General features: G+C 46.2%; 1 protein-coding gene across 9 annotated transcripts in view; it reads left to right on the top strand.

Annotated features, from left to right (window-relative positions):
• Positions 1-25,775, top strand: part of ENOX1 (ecto-NOX disulfide-thiol exchanger 1) — a 548,612-nt gene that overhangs the window by 449,539 nt on the left and 73,298 nt on the right. For all 9 annotated transcript variants that reach the window (XM_072782960.1, XM_072782966.1, XM_072782958.1 and 6 more), the window contains one exon: positions 7,402-7,586. In XM_072782960.1, the coding sequence (XP_072639061.1) occupies positions 7,402-7,586 (185 nt within the window). The remainder of the gene's footprint in view (positions 1-7,401; positions 7,587-25,775) is intronic.

The following is a 25,775-nucleotide window of genomic DNA, read 5'->3' as shown; positions in this document are numbered from 1 at the left end:
CAGACTATAATGCACACCGCAAACACAAAATGTTATGTCAATGCTAAGTTGTAATAATAATAATCCTGCAAAAATGTAGCAGAAGGAATTTCCGTGAGCAATTTGAGGAAGATTGCTGCTTCCGCGGTGATACAGGTGCTCCTGAGAAACAGATCGATTACGGTGGGTCGGGCCAGGCGGAGGCCGCGTGGAGGAGCCTGGCTGGGCTGCGGGCGATCGCGGGGCCTTTCAGCCCCGGGCCGGGGACACTGGGGGCCCCCGAGGCAAGAGCAGCCCGAGGACCCCTGGTCAGCCGGGGTGAGGGGGGCCGCAGCCTTGTCTTGGGGCTTCCTCTGCCCATTCAGAGGAGGCCTTGTGGACAGGACTCTGTGGGAAGGGAGGTTTCCCACCACCTTTATTCTAACCAACCGCGCTGGACACGGTAACAACACAGGTGAGGCCAGGATGGGGGTGGGGGGGGGCATGTCACTCTGGTCCTTAAGGACCATCCCAAGACGAGCATGAGCAGGTTTGGACACGACTCTCTTAATGGGGCCTTGGAACCAGGCTGAGGCTCAGGAGCTCAGCACTCAGCGACTATCTGCGGGGCCCTTGCAGGGGAGGGGGACACGGGGCAGAAAGAGAATCCCTACATGGTCTCAGTCACCCCGAGACTGCCCGAAGGTTACCAGGTGGGTCCCTCCATAGGGCTCACTCCCAGGAGCCTCCTGCAGAAGACACGTGTGTCTATTTTAAAAGAGCGCCGCAAGTGGAATGCTTTTTTTTCTCTCTTAGCAGCAAATGGGCCGCTATGGTGGTGTGCGTGGTTTCCCCCCTCTCCAGCTCCAGCACGGACCTGCACCAGGGCCACCCCAGTGGCATCACGTCCGGGGCTCGAGGTTCTGGAGTCGCGCTTGCAGAGTGTAAACCCTGCACCTCCGACCAACTGCATAACGCCCCATGTCTCTCAAACCCGCTCCATCCCTGTAAAATAGCAACAGTAATCGTACTATATCTGCGTTCGTGAGGCTGAAAGGAGACCGTGCAGGTAATAGCCCATCGCCTGGCACGTTGGGACTGGTAGCTGTTACCACTGCCGTTGCCACTGCCGTGCTGGTGCTACTTATATTACTTGCTAACTCCGGCCCTGATTCCAGAAGAGGTGCTCCGGGCCCCGGGGTGGGGCGGGGGCAGGACTGCCCTCCCCCGTGCAGAGCACGGAGCAGGGGCTCAGACAAGCGAAGGTCAAGAGATGAAACCAGAATGACTAGCCAAGCACACAGTTGCTTTGGAATCTGTCTACACAAGCCACCCACAGCCCCAGTTCGGGAACCAGGTGGGAGCAAGTACCTGTCCGGGCAGTGGTTCTCCAGGTGTGCTCTCAGCCCCAGCAAACCCAGCAGCACCTGGGAAGTGGAGCAGTGCAGATTCTCGGGCTCCGGGCCAGACACCCCAAATTGCAAACTCAGGGGTGGTGGTTAGGGTCTGGAAGTCCCACCAGGAGATCCTGATGCAGGCCGTTACTGGGATGAGAGGAGCACAAGCTATTTTATAAATGAGCGTCCCACCCATTCAGCGGCTTAACAACAAGTTTACTCTTGAGCACAGAGGAGTTCAAAGCAGATATTGCTGGTCTCTGGGCACCTTTCCTCCACGTGGAAATTCAGAGGCCCAGGTCCATTCCAACCGCAGGAAGACACTGAGTATTCAGAAGACACACACCACTCCCTCGGGCCCCCATTGGGGAGCCCTGTGGTGGCCTCTGCGGCAGGCATCTCAGGAACCGTGCTGCACCGAGCAAAGCATTGAGTTCAGATACACAGTGTGAAGTTCCTACCACAGAAAAGCAAGCTCCCCACCCCCCAACCCTCTGGCCCTGCCCTGTAGGCGGCCTGCAAAAAAAAAAGTGGCCTGATGGAGCCTAAGGAGGAGCTAAGTCACCAGCCCAGGGGGGGCTGGTAGGCCACAGACACCCTGGGGATGTCTCCTGGGTCTTGGATCCATCCCCATCATCCTGTGTTCTGGACCTTTCAGCACAACTGCCTATCTGGGCAGCAGCTGATGAAATCCTTGGACAAGACTCCGGCTGTGGGAAAGGAGCACACACTGGAGTGGCACCCTCCCCACATTCCAGGAGGACATCTGACGGTGGGGGTGTGGGGGGACTGTTAAAACACAGGGTTCCCCCAAAGACGTGACGATGAGTAGTTCTTGAGAAATCCAGATGGTGTTAGAAATAATATGTGGAAGTGTTTTATTATTTAGTTACATCTTGCCTGAGCATGAAAAAGATATTAACATACCGTCAGCTTATTGGGACATAACCCAAAATAACTTACATTCTTCATATAGTGCTAATTATTTTTCCGAGGCTGGCTCAGGCCGGTAAGAGAGAGATTTCAAGGCTTTCACCAGATTATTTACTTAAAGAAGTTAAGCGTGCCACTATCTGTTCCCATGGAAACCCAGTAAGTTAATACGGGAGACATGAAGAGGTCACTTCGGCCATAATTAATATAAAGAATAATGGTTAATGTAGAATCTAGTAAAGGGTACAGCAAGCTGCTGCTAATACCTTTAAACCTCATCTTTCAGCTGAGCAATTTCGTCTCTGGATCAATTTTCCTGCACTAATGTCACTTTGGTAATTTTAGCAGTCCAGTGCTAATTTTTGAAATGCAATTTAATCTTGGTTAGCAAAGTTTTTCTTATGCTGTTATTTCATTTTAAATCCAACCAGAAAATCCCAGTAACAGAAGTTTTCCGAGGTCTCGAGCAAGTATAAATGAACGACTGCACTGGCCTTCCCCTTGTGTATGCCACAGCTTCTTTCTTTCTTTCTTTTTTCTTTTCTTTTTTTTTTTTTAATAGGCAGGTTTCTTTTTTTTTTTTTTTTTTTTTTAATTTATGATAGTCACACACACACAGAGAGAGAGAGAGAGAGGCAGAGACACAGGCAGAGGGAGACGCAGGCTCCATGCACCGGGAGCCCGACGTGAGATTCGATCCCGGGTCTCCAGGATCGCGCCCTGGGCCAAAGGCAGGCGCCAAACCGCTGCGCCACCCAGGGATCCCTTCTTTTTTCTTTTAAAGATTAATTTATTTAAAGGAGTTCTCGTCCGCAGGGGAGAGGGGTGGAGGGAGAGGGAGAGAATTTCAAGCAGACTCCCTGCTGAGTGCAGAGCCTGACAAAGAGGGCTCTGGGCTTGATCCCAGGATCCTAAGATCATGACTTGAGCCGAAATCAAGAGTCAGAAGCTTAACTGACTGGGCCAGCCAAGTGCTCCATGCCACAGCTTCTTGTCCAGAGCTTCACAATAATCTGTTGGTTGGTGAATGAACCAATGATAATCCAGAGGTACCACTAGATTTGGGAGCACCCATAGAATCACTGAAGGAAGATTTCATTATATTCAGAAGCGTCATTTGCATTTGAAGTCTTATTGTATTCTTTATTATTATTATTATTATTATTGAAAATTGGTAATCCACATGTGGCTCTTAGCTAAATATTCCATTTATTGGAACATGGTGCACTCCTCAGGGATTCTTACAAAAAGATGCATACTGTAGTTTTTTAATCCCTACGCTTATTTGAATAGTGAATTTGTTATGCGGTCTCTCAAGGGTAAATTTTATCATGGAAGCTTGATTATACATTTTTCAAAACTGTTTAATACAGTGTCCCAGAAAGAGCTAAAGAGTAAAAAAAAGGGAGAGAGAGAGAGAGAGAGAGAGAGAGAAACAGAAGAGTGGAACTTTCAAGTTTCTGAATTTTTAATATACTGAAAAAGTGATATTAAGTTAGGAATTATCAGGATTTTGTTTCTTTTAGAAACATGATGTAGATGTAGCATGTTCCAGGAAGCCTCATCTGAAGGGTGCATTCAGGGCTGCAGCATGATATTGAATAATGTTTACAAACAGGTGGCCTGAAGTTAAGTGGAGTCAATATACAATTTCTCACCCTTTAGAAATAACCACTTTGCTGCCACATGAGTAACCATTTTTTTTCCCCACAAATATCAAGCTTGAAATCATTTAATCGGGAATGTAAATTAGTTATATGCCTCAGTTATAAAAACGTTGATGAGATTGGCTATGGTATTGATTTGGGGGGTGGATAGAGTTATAGATGCTGGGGTGGGGTTTTTTGTGGGGGTTTTTTGTGTTTTTTTCAATATAATATCACATTCCTATTTCAGAAATGCAAACAGCATTGTCTCTTACTTGGCAGAAACAGTGGTCACTCGGCTCAGCCAAGAATAAGAACTGTCAGCAGTACCATTCCATAGGCTTCTAAGAGAGCCCATGAAATAATAGATGGTGCACTTTCCTATATGTATTTATGTTCAGATAATTTATTTAAATAATGTTGCTGGCACATGCTTTATAGCTGCTTGCATTTTGCTACACAGATTTCAGCGTATCTTGCAGACTATGCAATTCATTTGGAAAATGTAATTTCCATCCCTGCATACTAATCGATTTCTTCACAAACACCTGCTATCAGTTATGATAATAAAAATGCCACTCTAAATTGAAAAAGGGCCAAATAGAGCTTCCTAAGGAAATGACTTAAGTGTCTTTGAATGCTACTAAATGTAGTAATGTGCTTCTGTAGTGCCAACACTTTTTCCATCATTTGCATTTTCTGTAATTTTGCCCTATTACAGCATCCTTCTCAAACGATGCCTCGTAACCATTTGCTTGTGGATTGGTAAACTGAGTTGTCAGGAGTTGGTGTCTCGGGGTGTGGACATGATGTTGGGATGTGCAGCGTTAGAAAGCACTAGCTCATGCTCCTGGCTATATACCCTGGGTCATTTCTGAGTTTATGAGTAAGTCCCCGAAAACTGTAAAATTGGCTGCTCCTTGGTTTTGCACACACATTCACACCAAATAAAATCTCCTTCGTTCATTCTCTCCAGCCTCCAGTTCATTCCACGCACCATTGCCAAACTAATCTGAAATGGTAAATCACCAATTTCATTGTGTGGCCCCACTGCCCAGGCACCTGGGGTGGTTCTCCTCTGGCTGCCGTGCTGACTCTGACCCTCTAGCCTGACTTCTGAGCCTCCATCGCCTCACCTGACATGGCTCACCTTTCTCTCACTGCCTCCAGACTCCAATCTGCCTATTTGGTCCAGCTTCTCTCCTTCCTGCCCCAAATAGTCTCCCTTTCAATTCTCCTCCCTGGGTGTTTGCTTATGCTCTTGCTCCAGACAGAGGACAGAGACATCCTTCCCCAATTCTTGGGCTTCCAGCCTCTGAAGCCCTCTTTTATTATTCGTTTTCCTTGCTCTTCTCAGAGCTCCTACAGGATGTATTCCCTCGACACCGAGCTGCTCATTTATTTGCTCATTCAGCCAACATCCACTAAGCGCCTACTACATGCCAGGCACCAGGCTGTTCCCCCTTCCCTGGAATGCGTTCGTTTCTCTTCCAAAGTGTCGGCTTCTGTGATATATTCTGAGCTGCTTGAGAGAAGAGACATATTCTGGCTTCTTCTTTTATGATCCAAGATGCCCAGACAGGCCTGGGCACAGACCACATGTGCAGTAACGGCCTGTTGACTAATTGATCCCTAATGGTTCAAGGTAGGGAATTTTCTGGCTAATTGCATGTTCTATTTGATTAGTATTTCCGTGTGTACTACACGTAATCATTTTGCAAAGCGGAATACCACAAACCGCTCAACTATAAAACTATTATTAACATAATTTGATGTTTGATATTTGAGGATGGAATTCGCTGGGGGCACCTCTGTAAAGGTTTGTTATCAGCGAGCTGTAACGTGAAGGGAAAACCTCCAGGAGGCTGACCTCCAGTGCTCTCTGATTGGCTCCCAGGGTGGGGTGGGGTGAGAGGTGGAAGCGAGCGCGTACTGAGCACCTGCTGAACAGTAGGGCCTCACATCCCGCCCTGACTAACCGGAAGCCACTTCCTTGAAGATGTTTCTGATGAGTCTTGAAATGCTCTTCCGGTTTCATCTCACTTAATCAAAGTAGAGTATAAATTTGCCATTGGGGCAGGGGAGTTGCAGAAAGTGCGGGAAACTGGTAGGAGAGGGGAAGAGAGAATCTGAGCGTAGCTTCAAATGGTCTGGTGAGAACTAAGTAGCATCTGGACTAGCAGGACGGCCCAGAAGACTAGGTTTGAAGACTGTTCATCCTACTTTAAAAAAAAAAAAAAGGATTGATTTATTTATTTTAAAGAGAATGAGGGTAGGGGCAGAGGGAGAGAATCTGCAAGCAGACTCCCTGCTGAGCAAGGAGCCTGACATAGGGCTCGATCCCACAACCCAGGAAATCCTGACCTGAGCCGAAACCAAGAGTCAGATGCTTAGCCGACTGAGCCACCCAGGGCGCCCCAAGACCGTTCATACTACTTTGTGGGATGCAAGAAGGCCTCTAACTTCTCTGTGCATCACTCCTGTCATCTGTAAAGAGGGGGGTTAGGAGCAGCACCCACACCCCAGGCTTGCAGGGGGACGAAGTGACTTGGCCCACACGAAGCTCTGGGATCAGGGCCTGTCACATGCGGGGTGCCCAGCAGGCCACTATCATCAGGGCGGAAGCCCCGATGCGGTGGGCCAGAAGGCATCCTCAGCGGGGTCCCGTGCCAGTCCCTCTCCTCTTTCATTCAGTCTCTGCTGTTCTCGAAGCTTTGAGACGTAGAAGACCCAGAGGTAACGGTCCCAGCATCCCGGTAAGATGGAGATGTGAGTGAGGCCTGAACCCGCACGTAGAGTTTTAGGTTTCAGGAAGGAGAATTAGAGGAACCAGTCGGCCCTGTAGGGAAGCAGACTTTTCATCTGTTGCTGAAACAGATGGAACCGAATTCACTGTTCTGATAGGAGGGAGCGCCCAAGCTGTGCGATTTGTCCCAGCAGCTGGGGGCAGGGGGGTGGGTGCCTGTCGAGCCCTCTCTCCCTTGGGACTCGGCTGCAGGCCTCAGCCTGTGGCACGGCTGGTTATTTGAGAGAAAGTGGGCCCCCCGGGCGGCCGAACAAGCCTGCGGAAAGAGGCAGGACGGTAGCAGTGGTGGCTACGGCTGCTGCCTGGAATGATCAGTGCTGTCACCGCCTAGCGACTTCTGAGAGGGTGCCCGGGACTGGGGCAGAGTTGTCAAGAGACAGGATTCTGGAAGGAATCACTCCTGTGCTCAACGAGCAACATTCCTCCAGGATAAACAGAATAGACAAAAAAAAAAAAAAATTGCAAAAGCCACTGATGCTCAGCAACTGCAGACTAAAGAGCCCCGGGGCCCGGTGTTGGGGTTTCGTTCCCAGGCCCACACGGACAGTAAGGGCTTGGGTGAGAGACTCCCCTTCCCATGAAGGGTTTCCCCCCCCACTCTCCACCCCATCTGTCTAAGCAGGAAAGTGACTGAGGTGACCCTGTCCCGTTTGCCTTCCAGCCCTGGCCGCCCAGGCCTACGCTCTCAAGGAGGAGAATGACAGTCTCCGTTGGCAGCTGGATGCCTACAGGAATGAGGTGGAGCTGCTGAAACAAGAGAAAGAACAGCTTTTTCGAACGGAGGAAACCGTCACCAAGGACCAGCAGCTCCAGTTCCTGCAGCAAACCATGCAAGGCATGCAGCAGGTACCTGGGCCCGGATCTTTCTTCTCTTTCTTTCTTTCTTTCTTTCTTTCTTTCTTTCTTTCTTTCTTTCTTTCTTTCTTTCTCTTTGGTCTGAGGGAAATGGACACGTATATTAAGTGGAAGTGAAATGGCAGCTATTTTGCCAGGAAAAGGTGAAGGAGAAGAGAGGACGACCAGATGCTAGGTCTTAAGGACAGGGAAGGGCTAATGGCTGCAGAAGGGCACATTCTGGAGAAACATCAAGCTAAAGAAATATGTCGAAGAAATACACCCTCGAGGCAGGAAGCCGAGGGAGAGAATCGAGGTGCTTGAGAGGTTTGTGCATGGAATTTAGCCTCATGGCAAAGGGCCAGAAAATACTTGCGGATCATGAAGCAAGTGTATTTTGCCCTCTGAGGACTTTTAAGGTTCAAAGCACGCCAGCGGGTTTTACAAAAGCGCAGGGAGCTTGTTTCCAAGCTCAGGGTAAACGTAAGCTCTATTGCTTTGGCTTCTGGATTATGCTTAGGGTCTCGTCGGGTTTCATGGACACTCTAGGTGCCTGTTTAAGACACGGCGCTGGTGGACTGGATGGACCAAGGCCAGGATTGGGGAAGGGGGGGCGACTTTAGAAACAAGGTGGTGTCTCTGCCCTCGTGGAGGAGGGCCAGACTTCAGCCTCAGCCTCACACACTGAAGTTAGAGACGTGCCTGTGGAAACTGTCAGGAAGGGACGGGAGCTGCAGGGCATCGGAGGAAGGAGAGGGAGCACGGTGGCGGGGATGATGCCTGAGCACAGCAGGTGGGAATAGAATCCGACTCGACTCGTAGCAGGATGGAGATCTGAAAACATCAAGCGGTGTGCGACAGATTTGAGGGGTCTGAGGGCCCGAGTCACCCTAGAACGACACAGCATAAATCATCGTCACACGTAGGTATTTTATATTACCCCTGCGAATGTACGAACCTAAGCACTCTTTTCTGGGGTGGGAAAAATTTCATTTTTATTGAAACAAGGGCAATGTAAATAGAACGATGGACGGCTATATAGTAAGTTAGGATGTCGTTTTAATTCGCCCATCCATTTCGGCTGCCCTCTAAGATCGGGAGCATGAATTGCCTGCAAAAGTGTCTTAATGATTAGAGGTAACCGCTACAGAAACATTAGCCAAGCAGGGAAAAATAATTGAGAGGAAAGGATGCTTAAAACAAAAAAAAGGGCACACACTGGGTTATAAACAAGTTAATGACCAAGTCGCCGAAATTATGTCTTAGCCATCTCCTGCCATTTTAAAGCAATTTTTGAGTCTTGGCTTGGAATCCTAACTGGTTGATGTTCGCAGTGTGTGTGAGACAAATCAGTGTGATTCAGGGGTCAGAGCCAGCCAGGAAGACGTCATCACAGCCGCCGCGCGGGTCCCTGCGCTGGGAAATCAGTATAACAGCTGCTGTGCGAGGCCCCCTGGGGGTGTCCAGATGCCCCGACATTGGGTGCGCGTCGGCGTCCCTGCCAGGAGGCCAGTCTATCTGTCTGTGTCCCCCAGAGTCCGTGATGCCAGACCCGGGCTGCGGCTTCTGTCTCACACCACGTGCAGTGGTCCCTCTTTTCCTCTTGCCTGGAAAGATCACCAGCACCCCCCCTGGCCCCCTTCTCCCCCCTTGCTTTAAAAGGTGGTAAAACTGCTACAGGGGTCGAAGCTCCAAATGGGAAAGAAGTCTGGGGAGGTGAGGGTGGGCTCAGCAGGCAGGAGGGAGCATGCTAGGGGCCCAGGCCGGGGTCCCGGTGAGCGGGGTGACCTCCCCCCTGCAGGAGCAGTACCCTGAATCCTGGCAGAGCTGCAGCCCCTCGGAGGAGGTGTGCATTTGCAAAATCTCCTTGCCAGTTGGAAACACACTTTTGTCCTGTGAGATTCGGTTTCCACGTGCGGTTTGGTTGGAGCAACGGGAGTTCCCCGTCTCCATTCTGAAGGGGAGACGTGCAAGACAAAGAAGGTGGCACCTGTCCCGCGTTCCGTCCCCGGGCTCCCGGCGGGTCGCTGGCAGTCTCTGCGTTCTTTGGCTTGTCCACACGTCACCCTGCTTTCGGCTCTCGTCTTCACATAGCCCTGGTGCTGGTTGTGTCCCCACAGATTTTTGCTTTTTACAAGGACATGGCTTGTCTAGGACTGAGGGGCCCATGCCCTTCCATTACGACCTCATCAGAACTAACCAGACCTGTAGAGACTCTGTTTCCAAATAACATCACAGTCTGAGGTCCAAGGGGCTAGGATTTCAACATTTAAATTCAATCACTAAACAGATGCATGGTAGGTAAGTACATTTGTTGAACATAGAAATGATGGCCAGAAGCAGAGAGGCAAGAACTAGCGTGGAGCCTGTGGGGAGCTCTGGGTTCCTGGACCGCAAAGAGCAAGGGGACATCCCAGAGGCATGTGTAGCCCCTCCCAGGATGTGGGAAGCACTCACTCAGCGGCAGGGGCTATGATTTTAATTTTTTTTAAAGATTTTATTTATTTATTCATGAGAATACACAGAGAGGAGAGAGAGAGAAAGGCAGAGACACAGGCAGAGGGAGAAGCAGGCTCCCTGCAGGGAGCCCGACATGGGACTCGATCCGATCCCTGGTCTCCAGGATCACGCCCTGGGCCGAAGGCAGCACTAAACCGCTGAGCCACCTGGGCTGCCCCCTACTTATCTTTCTTTTTAATATTTGACTTCCCGGCATAATCTCCCATGCCACCAAGTCTCACATTCACTTAGCCAACGTGGCCTAAAGAAGTAAGATTGCTCTTTAGAAAGAAATGGACGTGTTCAGTATAAATTGACATCTATTATGTTCTCATCTCCCTGTCTTTTTTTTTTTAAGATTTTATTTATTTATTCATGAGAATACACAGAGAGGAGAGAGAGAGAGAGGCAGAGACACAGGCAGAGGGAGAAGCAGGCTCCATGCAGGGAGCCCGACGTGGGACTCGATCCCCGGTCTCCAGGATCATGCCCTGGGCTGAAGGCGGCGCTAAACCGCTGAGCCACCCGGGCTGCCCTATGATTTTAATTTTTAATGGTTATTAGGTGGATGCACGACAGTCTCTGTGACCAACCATCTTTAACAGAATTCTAAAACATGTGCTCTTGAAGAGTCCACTCCTACCTTAAAGAATCATTTGGAATAAATCACCACCCCTTGCTCATTTGAGGCCTACCACAAAAAAATTTTGCTGATTTTTAAAATTTACTCTCAATCTGCCCCCTGTCCACTTTATTAATTAGAAAATCACCATCTCACAGGAAAGTCAACAGCCAGAGGAGAGGTCAGCCTCCCACATGTTGTTGTTTTAGCAGCTGATCTGCAGGAAATTATTTCTGTAACAAACAAAAGAAAATACAGTCTTAGCAGTCTTGAATCCAGTGTACCGTGTTCAGGATCGCCCTCACGTTTAGCCCGAAAGTTTTCACCCTTTCATCTTCTTAATCCCTGGAAGATATTTTCACTGACATCAGAGTTTTCTCTTGTGTCCATGAGGAAAACATTACGGGCAGGGGTCCTAAGGCTGAAAAAGCCTTGGGTGACTTTGTCCGGTTGTTTCTGAGTCTACCCCTACAGTATGTGTGGGTCACCATTTAATATTAGAGATTTCACACAAAAGGAAATAATAGCTTGTATCCATGGTTACACCGTAGCCTTTACCTGATCTTAAGCTGGCAGTGAAGTTAACCTGTCTCCGCCACCAGGAGAGTGAGGTTGTTGGCTTTCATTTGTATCCTTCCATATACAAGGAAGGGATATACAGATCTTAAACTCTCATTTATCTTCTGATTATTGCACTGAACTCATTGAGGCAAAATCTACGCATAACAAAAATATTCTTTGTAGGGCTGCAGTTCTATGAATTTTGACAAATTGATACCCTCACGAAAACCACGACCACAATTGTTCTATCACCACCAACCTCCCCCTCCCTCTGGAAATTCCCTTATGCCCCTTTATAGCCAACCTGACTCCCAGCAACCACGGATTTGTTTTCCTACCCCTCACAGTTTTGCCTTTTCCAGAATGTCCTATAAGTGGAATGATACAGGGTGAGCCTTTGTGTCTGGCTTCTTTCAGCTAGCATAATGATTTTGCAAGGTCACCTTGCCATATGTATCAGGACTTCATTCCTCTTTATATTGAGTAGTATCCCAATGTAAGGAAAAGCCATAATTTGTTTACCGAAGTCACCACTTCATGGACATTTGGGTGGTTTCCTCTTTGGGGCTAACATGAAATAAATGTGCTTATGGATTTTTTGTTTGGACATAATTTTTCACTTCGCTTGGGTAAATAGCTAGGACTAAAATGGCTGGGTCCTATGGTAAGTATGTTTACTTTTTAAAGAAACTGCTAGACTATTTCCCAAAGTGCCTGTACCACCGTGCATTCCCATGGGATGCAGGGAAATCACAGTTCTGTGTCCTGGTCAGTCAGCACTTATGTAAGGTCTGTCTATTTTGTTTTATCTTTTTTAGCCACTATAGTAGGTGTAGAGTGGCGTCTCATTATGGTTCTGACCACACCTAAATTTCAACAATACTTGTATTTTTGTGTATGAGGAGGGGTCAATATATCATATTTTTAAATCACCAATTTAAAAATCAATTCCTTTTGAAGCCTTTTGTAAATCATATTGACAGGACTGGTAAATATTCGCATAACAACAGGATCCCATCATAAGCTGCTGATCATAAAACTGTGTGTGACTGATGATGATTATGTCAGAAGGGTCCCTCATAAATACTTGGAGCCAATGCTTTTTAATAGTGTTAGCAAATGTCATCTGAAGACCAGCTGTCTTTAGGCCAGTAAACCGTTGGCCCATGTAGAGCAGTGGCTTTCTAACACTCTTGGCTTGACATTAGTAAAAACCAGAGCTAGTCTGTTCTCTTGACAACTTTTAGCAAGATCAGGACAGAACCGGGGAAAAGAGGATTATTGTAATCGACAGCATTTTAGAAATTAACGGACAAATGTTTCTCCCCTTATGCTTAAAAAGACATAAATGTATGATTTTTCTGTACATGTTTTATAAACTTCACTATTCTAGACTAATTTTACAGAAGGAGACAGAGATATACAATACCATTCTTTTCCTAAAATATATAGTATCCCTGGGGCGCCTGGGTGTCTAGTGATTAAGCGTCTGCCTTTGGCTCAGGGCGTGATCCTGGGGTCCCAAGATTGAGTCCCACATCAGGCTCCCCAGGGGGAGCCTGCTTCTCCCTCTGCCTGTGTCTCTGCCTCTCTCTCTGTGTCTCTTATGAATAAATAAAATCTTTAAATATATATAAATATCAATGTATATATTTATATATAAATGTTTATAAATATTTAATTAATTTTTACTATATGAATATATATGTTTTTTATAGTAGCCCCAGCTAGTTTTGCCCAATGTTGCTCAAGAAAACTGGGACAGATATTAAGAAATAAATGCAAGTGTGTGGAATTGATGTCAATGAGTGTATCTGACCGCTTAAGTAAAGCTTCTCTTCTGAAATCCTCTCTAAGCTATTCAGTTGCTTACTAAGTCCTTTTTAAAAGAGATAACGAGGGGCACCTGGATGGCTCAGTCAAACGGCCAACTCTTGTTTCCGGCTCAGGTTGTGATCCCAGGGTCCTGGGATCAAGCGACTCTGTGGGTTCCAGGCTCTGTACTCAGTGGGAAGCCTGCACCATGACTCTTGCTCTCCCTCTGCCCCTCCTCTGCCTCGCTCCCTCTCTCTGTCTCTAAAATAAACAAACAAATCTAAAAATAAAGAAATAAATAAAAGAGATCATGAAAAGTTTACGCCCATTTCCTCTCCCAAGTTGCCATGCACCAAAGCCTCGTGCATACATGTCAGAGCCGGGGTGATGATCATGGCAGCAGGAGAGGTGCCCTAAGGTGGTGGCGATGGTGGCGTGGGGGCAGGAGGTGGCTGTGGTGGGGACAGCAGTATCTTGGACCATTAGAAAACTTTAAGGAAAGACGGATACAGTGAGTACCTCCAAGGTAATTTTAGAGGATTTAAAACAAAATTTTTCCCGAAAAATAAAAAGCCCGTCCCTTAAAAATTGCAAAAATCCTCAAAAGCCCAGCAGGCCCACTGCTCCCAGCAGGCTTCAAGAGGTGGTGCTGTGAAGAACTTGGCAAAGTTCTCCAGGCAAAGAACACAGACAGATGTAGCAGGAGTTTGCAACAGGAGTGTCTCTGTTGCCTTGATAATTTTTCACTTTTGTTTTCTGTTTTTATTTTCTGTCTGAAATGCCCACCAGTCAGATAAGGGACCTTACGAGGCTAATGCTATGTGCCTATTACCGTTTTTTCCTCCTGTTATCCGTTTAAACTGTATCTTTTATCCTTTCCACTGAAGTTTCTATTTGATCGTCGTGTTATGTTATTTCCCAGCATTCTTTCCTTCTTCGATTATCGTCTCTTTGTACAATCTTTATTTATTTTTTTCGTTTCAGTGTTTTCTCAAATCTTTCTGAGAATACTAATTAGAATACTTAAAATTCTGTTTGCTCCCGAGTCATTTCTATTTATTCCAGGACTGTGTGTTTGGTTTTGTGTCTCCATCTGTCTCTTTGCTGCTACAGGTTTCTTTTCCTGGGGTGATGTTGGCTGGGGTGCTTCTATTTGGCAGTGAAGGGATTATTCCCCAGGGGTGGGGGTGCTGGCCGCTGGGTCCTGCTCTCGTTCCCCGGCCACATATCCTCCTCCCATGCAGACTCCTCCCATGCAGACTGCCAGGCTTCACTTTGGGGACAGTTGGGGATCCCACAAAGGCCAGAACCTGTCATACATGAAAACTCCCTGGAACTCCTTTCCCATTCTCTGCTCTTTTAAGCTTATTCACTGACAGCCAACTTACACTTGACTTTCTGGAGGAAGGACAACCAAAGAGCAGACATACATGTTCTGTGTCTGACATGTTGAACAAGAACCTGTTTCAGGGACTTTTAACTTTAATCCAGTCCTCTGATGAATTCTTGGTTAACGTGTGGGCCGGTGAGGAGGACAGAAGAAGGGTATTGCAAACTATCCCAGCTGTCCAGAAATATACAGCGAAAGGAAGAACGGCAAGCACATTTTACAGATGTCTGAGAGGAATGGACACGGGGACTTAGGCAGCATGTTTTGGAGTAAAGATAGCTGCTTCAGAAAAAAAAAAAAGATAGCTGCTTCAGGATGAGGAGGGGCCTAGGGTGAAAGGAAGGAAGACAAATAGGAAAAGGCTGAAATCTGGAATAATGATGGGAGAAATGGCAAACATTGTATCTACTCTGTTTTGGTTTTTTGTTCTAGAAGAATAAAATAAGCAGGGAATTGAGGAAAAAAGACCTGATGGTATGGAGGGGGCAAGCCTCGGCTCAAACAAATGTGCAGAGAGTAGAGGAATAGAAGCTTTTCTAGATGGAAAGAGGAGAGGGATGTGTAGACATCATGGGAGACACAGTGGGAAGAACAGTTCTTCTGTAGTTAAAAAAAAATTAAGGAAAATGACACAAAGATAAACACAGAAGAACAAGAGAAAGGGAAAGAGACATTTTTTCTAAAAGAAGAAATTCAACATTTTTATAATGATAAATTATATTTTAAGAGCTTTTATGAAATATTTAGACAGATGAACTACGCGCTGATTAGTTTGGAATTTAAGCTACACTTTAAGCTACAGTGTATAATAGGGATTCTTTCTAAGTAGGGTTTATGAACCTCAAAAACATTCAGTTAGAAGGAAGAAATAGCACATACATCATGATCTGGCTGTTTATTCATTCAGGAAGAAGCCTATAACAACATTATCATAATATCTTTAATATACGAAAACATCAGTACAGAAAATAATTCGGCATCACTGGACAAGGCAAGAAAATCACATTATTAAAAAAAATCACATTACAGCGCAGAGAAAGAGGCTTTCTTTTAGACTTTCATGTGTAAGTAGTAAAACCTTCCATCTTAAAAATTTCAAAAAAAATATGCATCTACGTAAACACACACACACACAAATCTGGAATGTAGACAAGTGACGACTGTAAAGACACACCCTGTGTTGATCTGATTCTATTTCAACTTCCTAACTGACATCTTTTTCTTTCTGAGTAGAAGACAACTCATAAGACATTGCCCACATTCATATTAAAAGTCTTAGACATTTTACTAGAATCAAAAAGCGTATAAAACATACACATCTCTCAGATGATGTGGCTTTTAAAGGTTTGAGGACTGGACATTGAGGTTCACAATCATTGAATTTGGGGTCTTGCTAGTGTCTTCCTCTTAAAAAAAAAAAAGAAAGAAAGAAATTCGGTACCCCAGAGTGTTTACTTCCATTCTCTACCCATTCTTTAGCCAGGTGTCTTGGGGTGATGCATTGTAATAGCCCATGAGACAGTGATGATAATCCTCATTTATAGTTCAGTGGCACCTTCCATGAGGTGCTTAAAGAGTCACATGTAGAGTCCCTGCTGGCAACACGTGCATTTTCTCCCATTTGCAGATCACAGTCCCCGGCACGTCTGAAGAGGGTGTGCATCCCACTTCCGGTGTGAGACTCTTGGGAGGTCGTTAGGTGCATTTGGAACCAGAAATAGAAACCGATTCTCTGATTCTCAGTCTGGCACTTTCCATCACAAAGCCCTACCTGTTCGAAATGATCATACCTGACATCCACTTGGGGGTCGGGAAATTTTAAAAGCACATTCCCATTCGACCCAGGACAAGATACAAAAACAGAAAGGGAAGATAAGGGAAGGGACACCTCCCTAGAGTTTTTTTGTTTTTTGTTTCTTTGGGGTTTTTTTTAGCAGTTTCGAATAAGGAAGGGCCACGGGGTATTTTGCTCTTTTCACCGGAGAGAGACCATAAGATAAGGAAGGAAGGAGATAAGCTAGCTAGCTGCCTTAGTGCCAGCAGAGGGGTGCCAAGCTTCTGCACACGGAAATGAAAACATCAAACCAATAGAAGGAGAAGTTGGCTCCAGCCTATTTTCTGTACAACTTTGTGAAAGTCACCCCATCTGAACTTCAGGTTCTTCATGTGGACAACAGGTGCCACCACCCTCCTTCGGGGTGAGGGGGTGGGGGCGTTGCAATCAAATGAGATCGTGTATTTTGTCAATGCATTTTGGACAGTTGTCCTACAAAGTGTGACTGCCCCATTTCACGTAAAAGTAGGGAGACATGTAGAGATTTAAGAGAAGATCTGGGGCAGCCCCGGTGGCTCAGCGGGTTAGCGCCACCTTCAGCCCAGGGCGTGATCCTGGAGATTCAGGATCGAGTCCCACATCAGGCTCCTTGTATGGAGACTGCCTCTCCCTCTGCCTGTGTCTCTGCCTCTCTCTCTCTGTTCTCATGAATAAATAAATAAAAATCTTTTAAAAAAAGAAACATAAGAGAAGACCCGGGATTCGCAGAGCAAGTCTAGACAAGTGGAAGTATGAGTTCCCTGAGAGTGGGGTGGCCCGAGCTATTGCTCCTACACCCCTACCCCCCACCCCCCAAGGGCCCAGCCCCACAGTCAGTTCTCATCACCTTACCCAGAGCTAACAGTTCAGGAGCACTTGAACTGCGTGTGCTTGTTTCCGTTTCTCAGGTAGGAAATTGAGACCCAGAGCTGTCAAGTGACTTGCCCAGGGTACAGCATGTTCCTGGCTGACGCAGGGTGCGAACCCCGGTCTGTCTGACCATAGGCCCCGCACCATGTCTGTTACTCCAGAACTTTCTACAGTGCACTCTAGAAGGGGTGCCCCCAAACTGCAGTGGTCAGGAGAGCAGAAGACCACACAGCTCTGCCCTTCCTGCGTTTGTTTGTTGCTTGCTAGAACGATTATTGGCAAGGGCCCACTGCCTGTTTTCTGATCGTCCCAGGCCCTAATGGAAGAGGTCTTTACATCAGCAGCCTAAGAGCTAGCAAAAAGGAAAATAACAGACTTGTGGCTTTTATTTATGAAATTTGAACTTTGAAAATAAATCTCTTGGCTTCGGGGAAGGGAAAAAAGAAGCCCTAATAAAATTTAACCATGGGAGGCGTCATCTCGTAATTAGTTACCCTGCTCTCCCATTAATTAATGTGATCATCAAATGCATCCTCATTAGTAATCATCCCTTCTAAAAATAATGAGGCTAGCAGAGGAATCAATGTAGGAGCCAGGGCTAGAAATAATGACATTGGCCTGCAGACCATTAAAATCGTTTGGCTTCTACTTTTCCCTGCTTTTCCCAACACCTGCCACGGGAAATAACCGACTCTCCCCAGTAGACCCACAGCCTGTTCCCGGGGATAAAGCGACTCGGCTTCCCCCCCCCCCCCCCCCCCCCCCCCCGCTGCTGTCAGCTGCAGGCCTCGGGGTGACCTTTGAACGACCCTCCTTTTCCACCACCTGCTCTGGAAATTGCCTCCTGACTTCAAGGCCTGATCACACCAAGAGTACCCGATTTATAGCGAAATGGAACTTTTCTTTAAATGCAGTAAATCAAAATGGGCTTTTGCAGCAGACACGCCCTGGCCCCTTCACCCTGAGGGCTCGCTTGCTGTCGCCTGTCCCTCCAGCCACAGACGGACGCTAAGATGAATCCTTGCGGCCTGGCCTCGATTCCTCCTCCCCTCCGTGGTCTGCCAGACGCAAAGCAGCAGCCCCACGCCCGGGGCACCCCAACCCCGGATCCCAGCAGGTGCGCACTGCCACCTGCACGCAGCAGGTGCCCCGCCCGCGGCCAGACTGCTGCCATCCGGCGGCTTCTCCCCGACTGGGCCGCGCTGGGAGGGGCCTGCGCCCCAGGGCTCCCCCCAACAGCTGGTCTCTGCCCCCCAACACCAGGGCGGAAGGCCAGCCAACCCCCTCCTTCCCCGCAGAAAGGAGCGCCGTGGAGGGAAAGTGGGGAGAACCGTGGTGCAGGCAACACCACAACAGGGACAGAGAGGAACGAGTCAGAAGAGGGAAAAAAAAAATCCTCTTTATCTGAGGCGGGAATAATGCCGAGCCAGGGAGACAGACGTGGGCGGGAGTTGCAGTTTTTCTGGGTCTAGGTTTGTCATTTTAATTTTTGTTTTATTTTCCTTCCCACAAAAGAATATACACTCAGTGCAGAAAACTTGGAAACCTAAAGGAAGCATCTAAAAGAGACAGAAACTGCTCCCAGTATCACCACCCAGAAACATTTGCATATGTCAACCTCAGCCTCCCTCCCTGAGGCCGCACTCCCACGGCCAGGGCTCCCGGGCAAGAGCGGCATTCAGCCGGTTAACAGTTCCCAGGAATTGTCACCAAAGTGTGGATTGGGAATTCAGCTCGGAGGAGAGGTGTTAGATGGTTAGTTAAAGACTATGTTTTCTCCTCTGTTTAACAAAGCACCCTGAATGGTCCTCCAGGGAAACGTAAACAAAGGTAGTGCCCAATCTGGCCCTCACTTTACAGACCACCCACTTCATTCATTGATCACTGGGAAGACCCTGCCTCCTCGGGCTCTGAATTTGGTGCAGAGTCCTCAGTGTGGTGGTCACCTCCCCCGGTGTGGTGCTTTCTCTGTGTGCAGCCCCCACCCCCACGCACACACACACACACACACACACACATACACACTGGCAGTACTGGGAAGATAGAAAAGGAGAGAGTAAATTTGAACTCGGGTTGTAGTTTCCCAAGGAAGGGGTGTTACAAGTAGTGCTTATATGTGAAAGATGAGCAGAGTGACTTTTCAGAGCTTTATTATCACTTTTCCGCTTCTTCTTCCTTTTGCTCTCTTATTTTACGCTGCTGTACCACCTGCCCCACCCCCCACCATGCATACCCATTCCATCCATCTCACGTCCTCCACCACCACCACCACCACCACCTTCAGTCATTTAAACCAGGTATTACTCAGGTGTTCCAGTTGGAGGACTTGCATTAGCAAGTGTGTGTGTGGGGGGGGGGGGGGGGAGTCTCACGCACCGTGTTAGAGGTGTGTATTTTGCCCCAGGATTCACATTTTATTTTCAGTGAGTCCTTTCCCGAGCCCAGTGCATTATACACTTCTCAGTCGTCTAAACACGCAGTGCTGCTCTGCAATTTCGTCCTTCACGGATTCACTCTGTACCTTGTCTTGTCTTCTCCTGGGCTGATGTGTCTTCCCCCCGTGCTGTGTATTTCTTAAATTGTGCTACTCACAACTTATTTCAGGAAGGTTTTGGTAATGACCTAACTGTAAAGTCCATTTAAAAAGCTGAGGTGCTGAGTTTCTCTTTACAACATGATCCCCCAGTAACCCTCTTATTTATCATTTGGGGAGAAGGAAAGACGGAGGGGGGCAGGCATGACATAGTTCTGCTACTCTACATCTGATGATAGGAGCTCAGATTGATTTCAGAGAATCTCCAGGTCATTGAATGGGCGCTCCCAGGTCCAACCCGGCCTCGGCTCTTAGGGGACTAGGCTGGTCTTTCTAGTCAGCTTTTCAGCCCCACTGGTGACTGACTGGCTTGCCTTTAAGTCCACAACTTGCTGGCCATTTCTCATGCGAAACCTTTGCTTTGCTTTGGCTACGGAGTCCACTCACAGTAAAAAAAAAAAAAAAAATCAAGATAGAATAAGATGATATGAGATTTCTGTTTTATATACAAAATCTGGTTTGGATATGGGCTCAGTGTTACCACGATTGTCACAACAAGAGAACCACAAAATACAACATAGTAAAACCAGGAAGAGCACTGGTGAGCCCCTAATCCAGCATTACTTCCCCAAATGGAGAGGTTAAGTGACTGAGCTAAGGGCCCCCCCTGTCCCCGGGTCACCTCACTGCCCAGGGCTCCCAGTTCCTGGTCCTCGGGCTTCACTCTGCCTCCCCCTACTTGCTGGCTTGCATTCGGAGAACCTTTTCCTTTTACATTCATTTGTATCTGTCTATCTCCCATGGCCCCTGAAAAATGAGTTGAGGCACAGGGGCTATCTTCCCCCAAAAGGTTAAATGAGTGTTCATTTCTTTTTCTTCTTCTGACATCACAGCTGAAACTAATGCTAGCACCTAAGACCAGTGTCTTAGGGCTAAGGTCGTAGCTGGTATCCTACAACCAGCTGAATAAAGGAATGAAGATAAGAACAAATTGTTGAGTCACTGCACACAACTTACTGTGTGGAGGGAACTCTCAGCCAGCTTCCCTGATTCTTAATCCCTGCCGTCTTCCCTACTCATCCCCAAACAAGTAATAATCTCAGCGCGCTGACTGAAGAGAACTGGCCTCCTGAGAAGTCTTGGTTGAAATACAAGGATTGATCAAGTCCTTCTGTCTTTAGAGGTCATGAGTGCTCCCTGCAGATCCCAGGGAGCTGACTAGTCCCCGACTCTCTCAGTGGGGCTCTGGGCTCCCAGAGAATGGCCACAACCTCCAGCAATAAGTGTGGAGTTCCCATTCATGCTCTGTGTGTGTGTGTGTGTGTGTGTGCAGTCACAAATTTTTCTGTGCAGACAACATCTTTCTACCACCCAAAAGCACTACCAGCCTTAATGGTTCCTAGGAGATGACATTTTTATTTGTACCATGCTTATTAAGCAACCAGGTATTAGGAACTGTAGGGAAGAAGCCTACAAAAACCAAGCACTATAGTGCCTACAATTTCTCCCTGATGGTTTTTCCTAATGTCAAAAGTGACATTATGTGACAAAGCAAGACTGAAAGGACAGTGGGGAACATGCCCACCCCACTCTTTAGTGAAAGGCCCTAAAATATGTCAGGAAATAAGGACATTTTTCTAAGCAGCTCTGCTGTCCCCTCCCTCTTGCTGTTGCTGCCAGTGTTTGCAGTCTATGAAGCATTTCCATACCACTCGGCCCCTAGAAGCGTGACAGGTAGGACATAAATGGAAAACTGTCCTTTTCAAAAGTATCTGGAACATTTACAAAAATTAATCTTATGCTACCTCCTAAAGCAAATCTCAACAAATTTCAGAGGAGTGCTATCGATATTTTCTGACTGCAACAAAACTGTTAAGCAATCAACATCACTAAAGATCACTAAAATAAATCCTGTGTATTTGGAAATTTAAAAGCACACACCTAAGCCCCCAAGTGCAAAGAAATCAGAAATGTAATTTTAAAATACTTACAAGTGATTGCGAATTAAAATACAACATAGCAAAACTTGTGGGATGCAGCTAAAACAGAACCTAGAGGGAAAATTAACATTTTCAAATGCATGTTTTAGGAAAAACAGAAAAGTATAAACAGGAGTAAGCATCCAACTCTTTCTAAAAAATGACAAACCCAAATATATAGAGTAAAAATATAAATAAAAAAATAAAAAATGATAAACCCAAAGAAGGAAGGATAAAAACAAGGATGGCAGTGACTAAAGCAGCAAACAGTCATGCAGTACAGAAGATCAACAAACTAAATGCTGTTTATTTGAAAAGACAAATAAAATGAAAAATCTTTGGTAATACCCATCGCAAAAAGAGGACTGAAAAAACAATATTAAAAATTAAAATGAGGTATAACTACACATGTGAAAGATTACAGAGATATGGGAAAATCAGAAATAGCTTTCTGACAAATTCTTAAACTTCAGTGACATGGGTAAATTCCTATAGGAAAAAAAAGTCTTATCAAAATTAAATCAGGAGGAAGTTGAAAGCCTGACCCATATAATTAAAAATCAATACAATCTTGAAACTCTTGTGTGGTATGGTCGGCTGAGCCTCCAACTCTTGATTTTGATGCAGGTTGTGATCTCAGGATCCTGGGATCAAGCTCCATGTTGGGCTCTACACCCAATGGGAAGTCTGCTTGAGATTCTCTCTCTCTCTCTCTTTCCCTATGTCTCCTCCCACCCCACCACTTGCACATGTTCTCTCTCTAAAATAAATAAATATTTTTTAAAATATCATTAATTTTAAATATATCTTAATCTTAAATTATCTTAAATATCATTAAATCTTTTTTAAAGATTTTATTTATTTATTCATGAGAGACACACAGAGAGAGAGAGAGAGAGAGAGAGAGAATGAGGCACAGACACAGGCGGTGGGAGAAGCAGGCTCCACGCAGGGAGCCTGAGGTGGGACTCAATCCCGGGACTCCAGGATCACGCCCTGGGCCAAAGGCAGGTGCTAAACCACCAAGCCACCCAGGCATCCCTAAATATCATTAAATCTTAACATCAGAGCAGCAGACCCAAAATGGCTTTATGGTCAAATTCTACCAAACATTCAAGGAGGATTACGCCAATCTTTTACAAACTCATTCAGAGAATGGAAAAGAAGGAAATGTGTCCCAACTAATTCTATAAGGCTAAAATGCTTGATACCAAAAAAGGGCAAGGACAATTAAAAAAAAAAAAAGACGAGGGCAGGGTTATAAGTCAATCTCACTTAAGAACATAGATTTAAAATTGCTTTTAAAAAGCTAACTTAATCTGGTATTTTATCACTCTATAGGATTTATCCCAAGAATGCAAGGTTAGTTCAATATTATAAAAGTCTATTAATGTAATATATCCCATTAACAGAGTGATCAGTTTAATAGCTAGAGAATATCCATTTGTGACTTAAAACTAAAGCAACCAAAGGAGAAAAGAAAAGAAGATTGAACAACTCGGATTAAAAGAGAACTCTCTTATCTGGTTGAAGATTATCCACAGTGAACTCAGTGGCAAAACAAGCGATTATTTGTTTGACCTTCCCAGAGTAATCCTGGTACAATCTTTCTTAATCCTGATATAATTACTTGGACCAGAATGTGACTGCTTTGTACGACTCCCTTTGCATCATGATTTCCATCGTCAGATTTTGATCTGGAAGCAGAAAAGTGATGACGGCACAGAGCCTACCAGCAGACCCTGGAGATGTGATTTCCCTCTTCTTTCCTTCCAAAAAATTAAAAGTCATTAACACTCACCTTGGTATTATCCCCTGTTTCTAGGATACACACTCAACTAGCTATTTATCGTGGATGACGATCTGTTCTGTGCCACCACTGTCAGGAGGGGTCTTTGAGCTGGCTTCAGCAAACCCGTGATGGAAATTTTCGTAGCAAGGACACGGGCAGACTGACTTCCACGTGTAACGTTAAAGGGCGTGCAGTCATCAATCCTGAGTGAGAGGATCGCTGAGGCTGGAGGAGCCCTTCGTGGGGCAGACTGATGATATTAAGTGTAAAGCCAACAACCCTAATTTCTGTTAATTTTTATACCTTGGGAGCCTTTCTTGCTGTTATCATTCATGACCGACCGTGCTGATACCATTTATTGTAAAAGGGTCTGAGTAATCCAACTCGCCTCTTTAATGCTTCCTATATTTAATGTTTCCAAAGCGGAGAGGATGGATTTAAAATGGTAATTTTCTATCTGCACTTCTGAGATCCATGCAAGATGGGTGGTGCTGTATTTTATTTCATCAGATAGAATTCAGCTCCAGGTATTGAGAATATGTGCCCCCCTCCACAGTAACAGGATTTCTTGAGGCTTTCTGTTGTTGCTGCTGCCTCTGTTGCCTTTTCCTTAAATACAGCCTGCAGTTCAGAGACAGAGAAAACCTGAGCTGGTCCAGGACTGAGCTGCCTTCAGGGACCACCTGTGGTGGTTAAAGCCCCTCGGGGAAGCTGCTCTTCTCTGCAGCCCCCGGCCGCACCTGTCTACCTAGAGCTCAGCCCTGCAGTAGGGAACAAGGGCAAACGGGAGGCCTCCAAAGGTCCCAGTTACAAGACTCCTGTAACATAGGCTTCCAGACCAGGCTAAATGCATTAAAATAACTTGGAGACTTTGGGGAAGCGAGCAGACTTCCTCTGCCTCACGCCTTTTTTGTGATAGGTGAATGTACCTGTTTGTTTGCAGAGCTTATCCCAGTGGCACCTAAAGGTCCAAGGTGCTAATAAGTTTGAGGGTGGGGGGTGCTACCCTTCATGCTCATCCTGCCCCCAGATGTCCTCGTCTCCTGGTTGTAAAGAAACAATAACCTGTGTTAACAGAGGAGACACAGGAACATTGTAATCATTGAATAAATTGGCTCCATTAAAGTTCAGTGGTCAGTCAGGGGGTAAGTAATGTAGGTGGCGGAGGTCTTCTAGACCCGCAGCAGAGAAAGTTTCCCGTCCTAGGTCATCTATGGCTGATGCAGAGATAGGACTATACTCTCCTGCTTCATTTTTCTGTAGGACATGTTAGACCATTACAACTTCCTCACCATTTAGGATTTGAATAAAAGCTCTTAAGACCCCAACACACGTTCTTATCCCATAACCATTAAGTCAAAAGCTGCTTTCCTGAAACTGCCATCAAGGAGGTCAGTGATGGTGGTAACATCTGACGTTAATGAATCTAGAATGAGCATGGTTTGGCTCTCCAGGAGCTAAACTGAATGAGGCCCAGTTCACGTTGTATAAGCCACCTCCAAAGATGGCCATGGAACTTCGGTCAAAAGTCACCCATAAAGGGTTTTCTGGCTATAAGCTCTCATCACGACTGGGTTATAAACCCTGCAAAGACAGAACAAATCTCTATTGGCCTTTGGAGCACAGTGCAAGACCCAGCTGTTCAATCAAGTTCTTGTCTGAAGTAAATGGGCCAACCTGGCTGGGAAGCATGTTAATATTTTAAATTTCTGCATTAACAGCGGTACATGTACCCAGAGGCCAGGGTGATGACCATCTCATATAATTGCAAAAAAAAGTGATAGGCATAAATAAGTCCCAGCAAATTGGATTATCATTTGCAGTGGAATTGCCAGCAAAGGCAACGGAGAGAATTATCGCTGATATATACTCCTACTTCAGCAAAGCATTTGACGCCTTCCCTCGTGAATTGCTTGAATGGTGTTAATTCAAGTTGGCTGGCCCTGTGTTTTGAAAATTGGCTGAAGGAGGGCAACCAGCCTGGCTGGGGTGGGATGGAATCACAGCCCTTTCTCTCTGAATACTAATCCCCAGGACTGCCCACTCGGTAAGTTAAAAGTCACTTGACCTTGCTAGGTCTTCGTCTCTCCATTCTTGCAAAGAAGATAATAGCAGCACTTTGATTTAACTTGGTACCCCTTGCCATTCAAGGAGCCTCACACACTTAATGGACGTTCTTTAGTCTCCTGGTATCCTACTGGTGAGTATTGTTATCTTTATTTAACATGTGAAGAAAGTGAAAACTAGAAAACCGAAATGACCCTGCACATCACACTATTAAAAAAGGAAAATCGGGGCGCCTGGGTGGCTCAGTCGGTTAAGTGTCT

Source organism: Canis lupus, chromosome 17 (assembly GCF_048164855.1).
Source record: "Canis lupus baileyi chromosome 17, mCanLup2.hap1, whole genome shotgun sequence".
NCBI classification, from domain to species: Eukaryota; Metazoa; Chordata; class Mammalia; order Carnivora; family Canidae; genus Canis; species Canis lupus.
The sequence above is the reverse complement of the archived record's forward strand: the minus strand, read 5'-3'. Positions and strand labels throughout refer to the sequence as shown.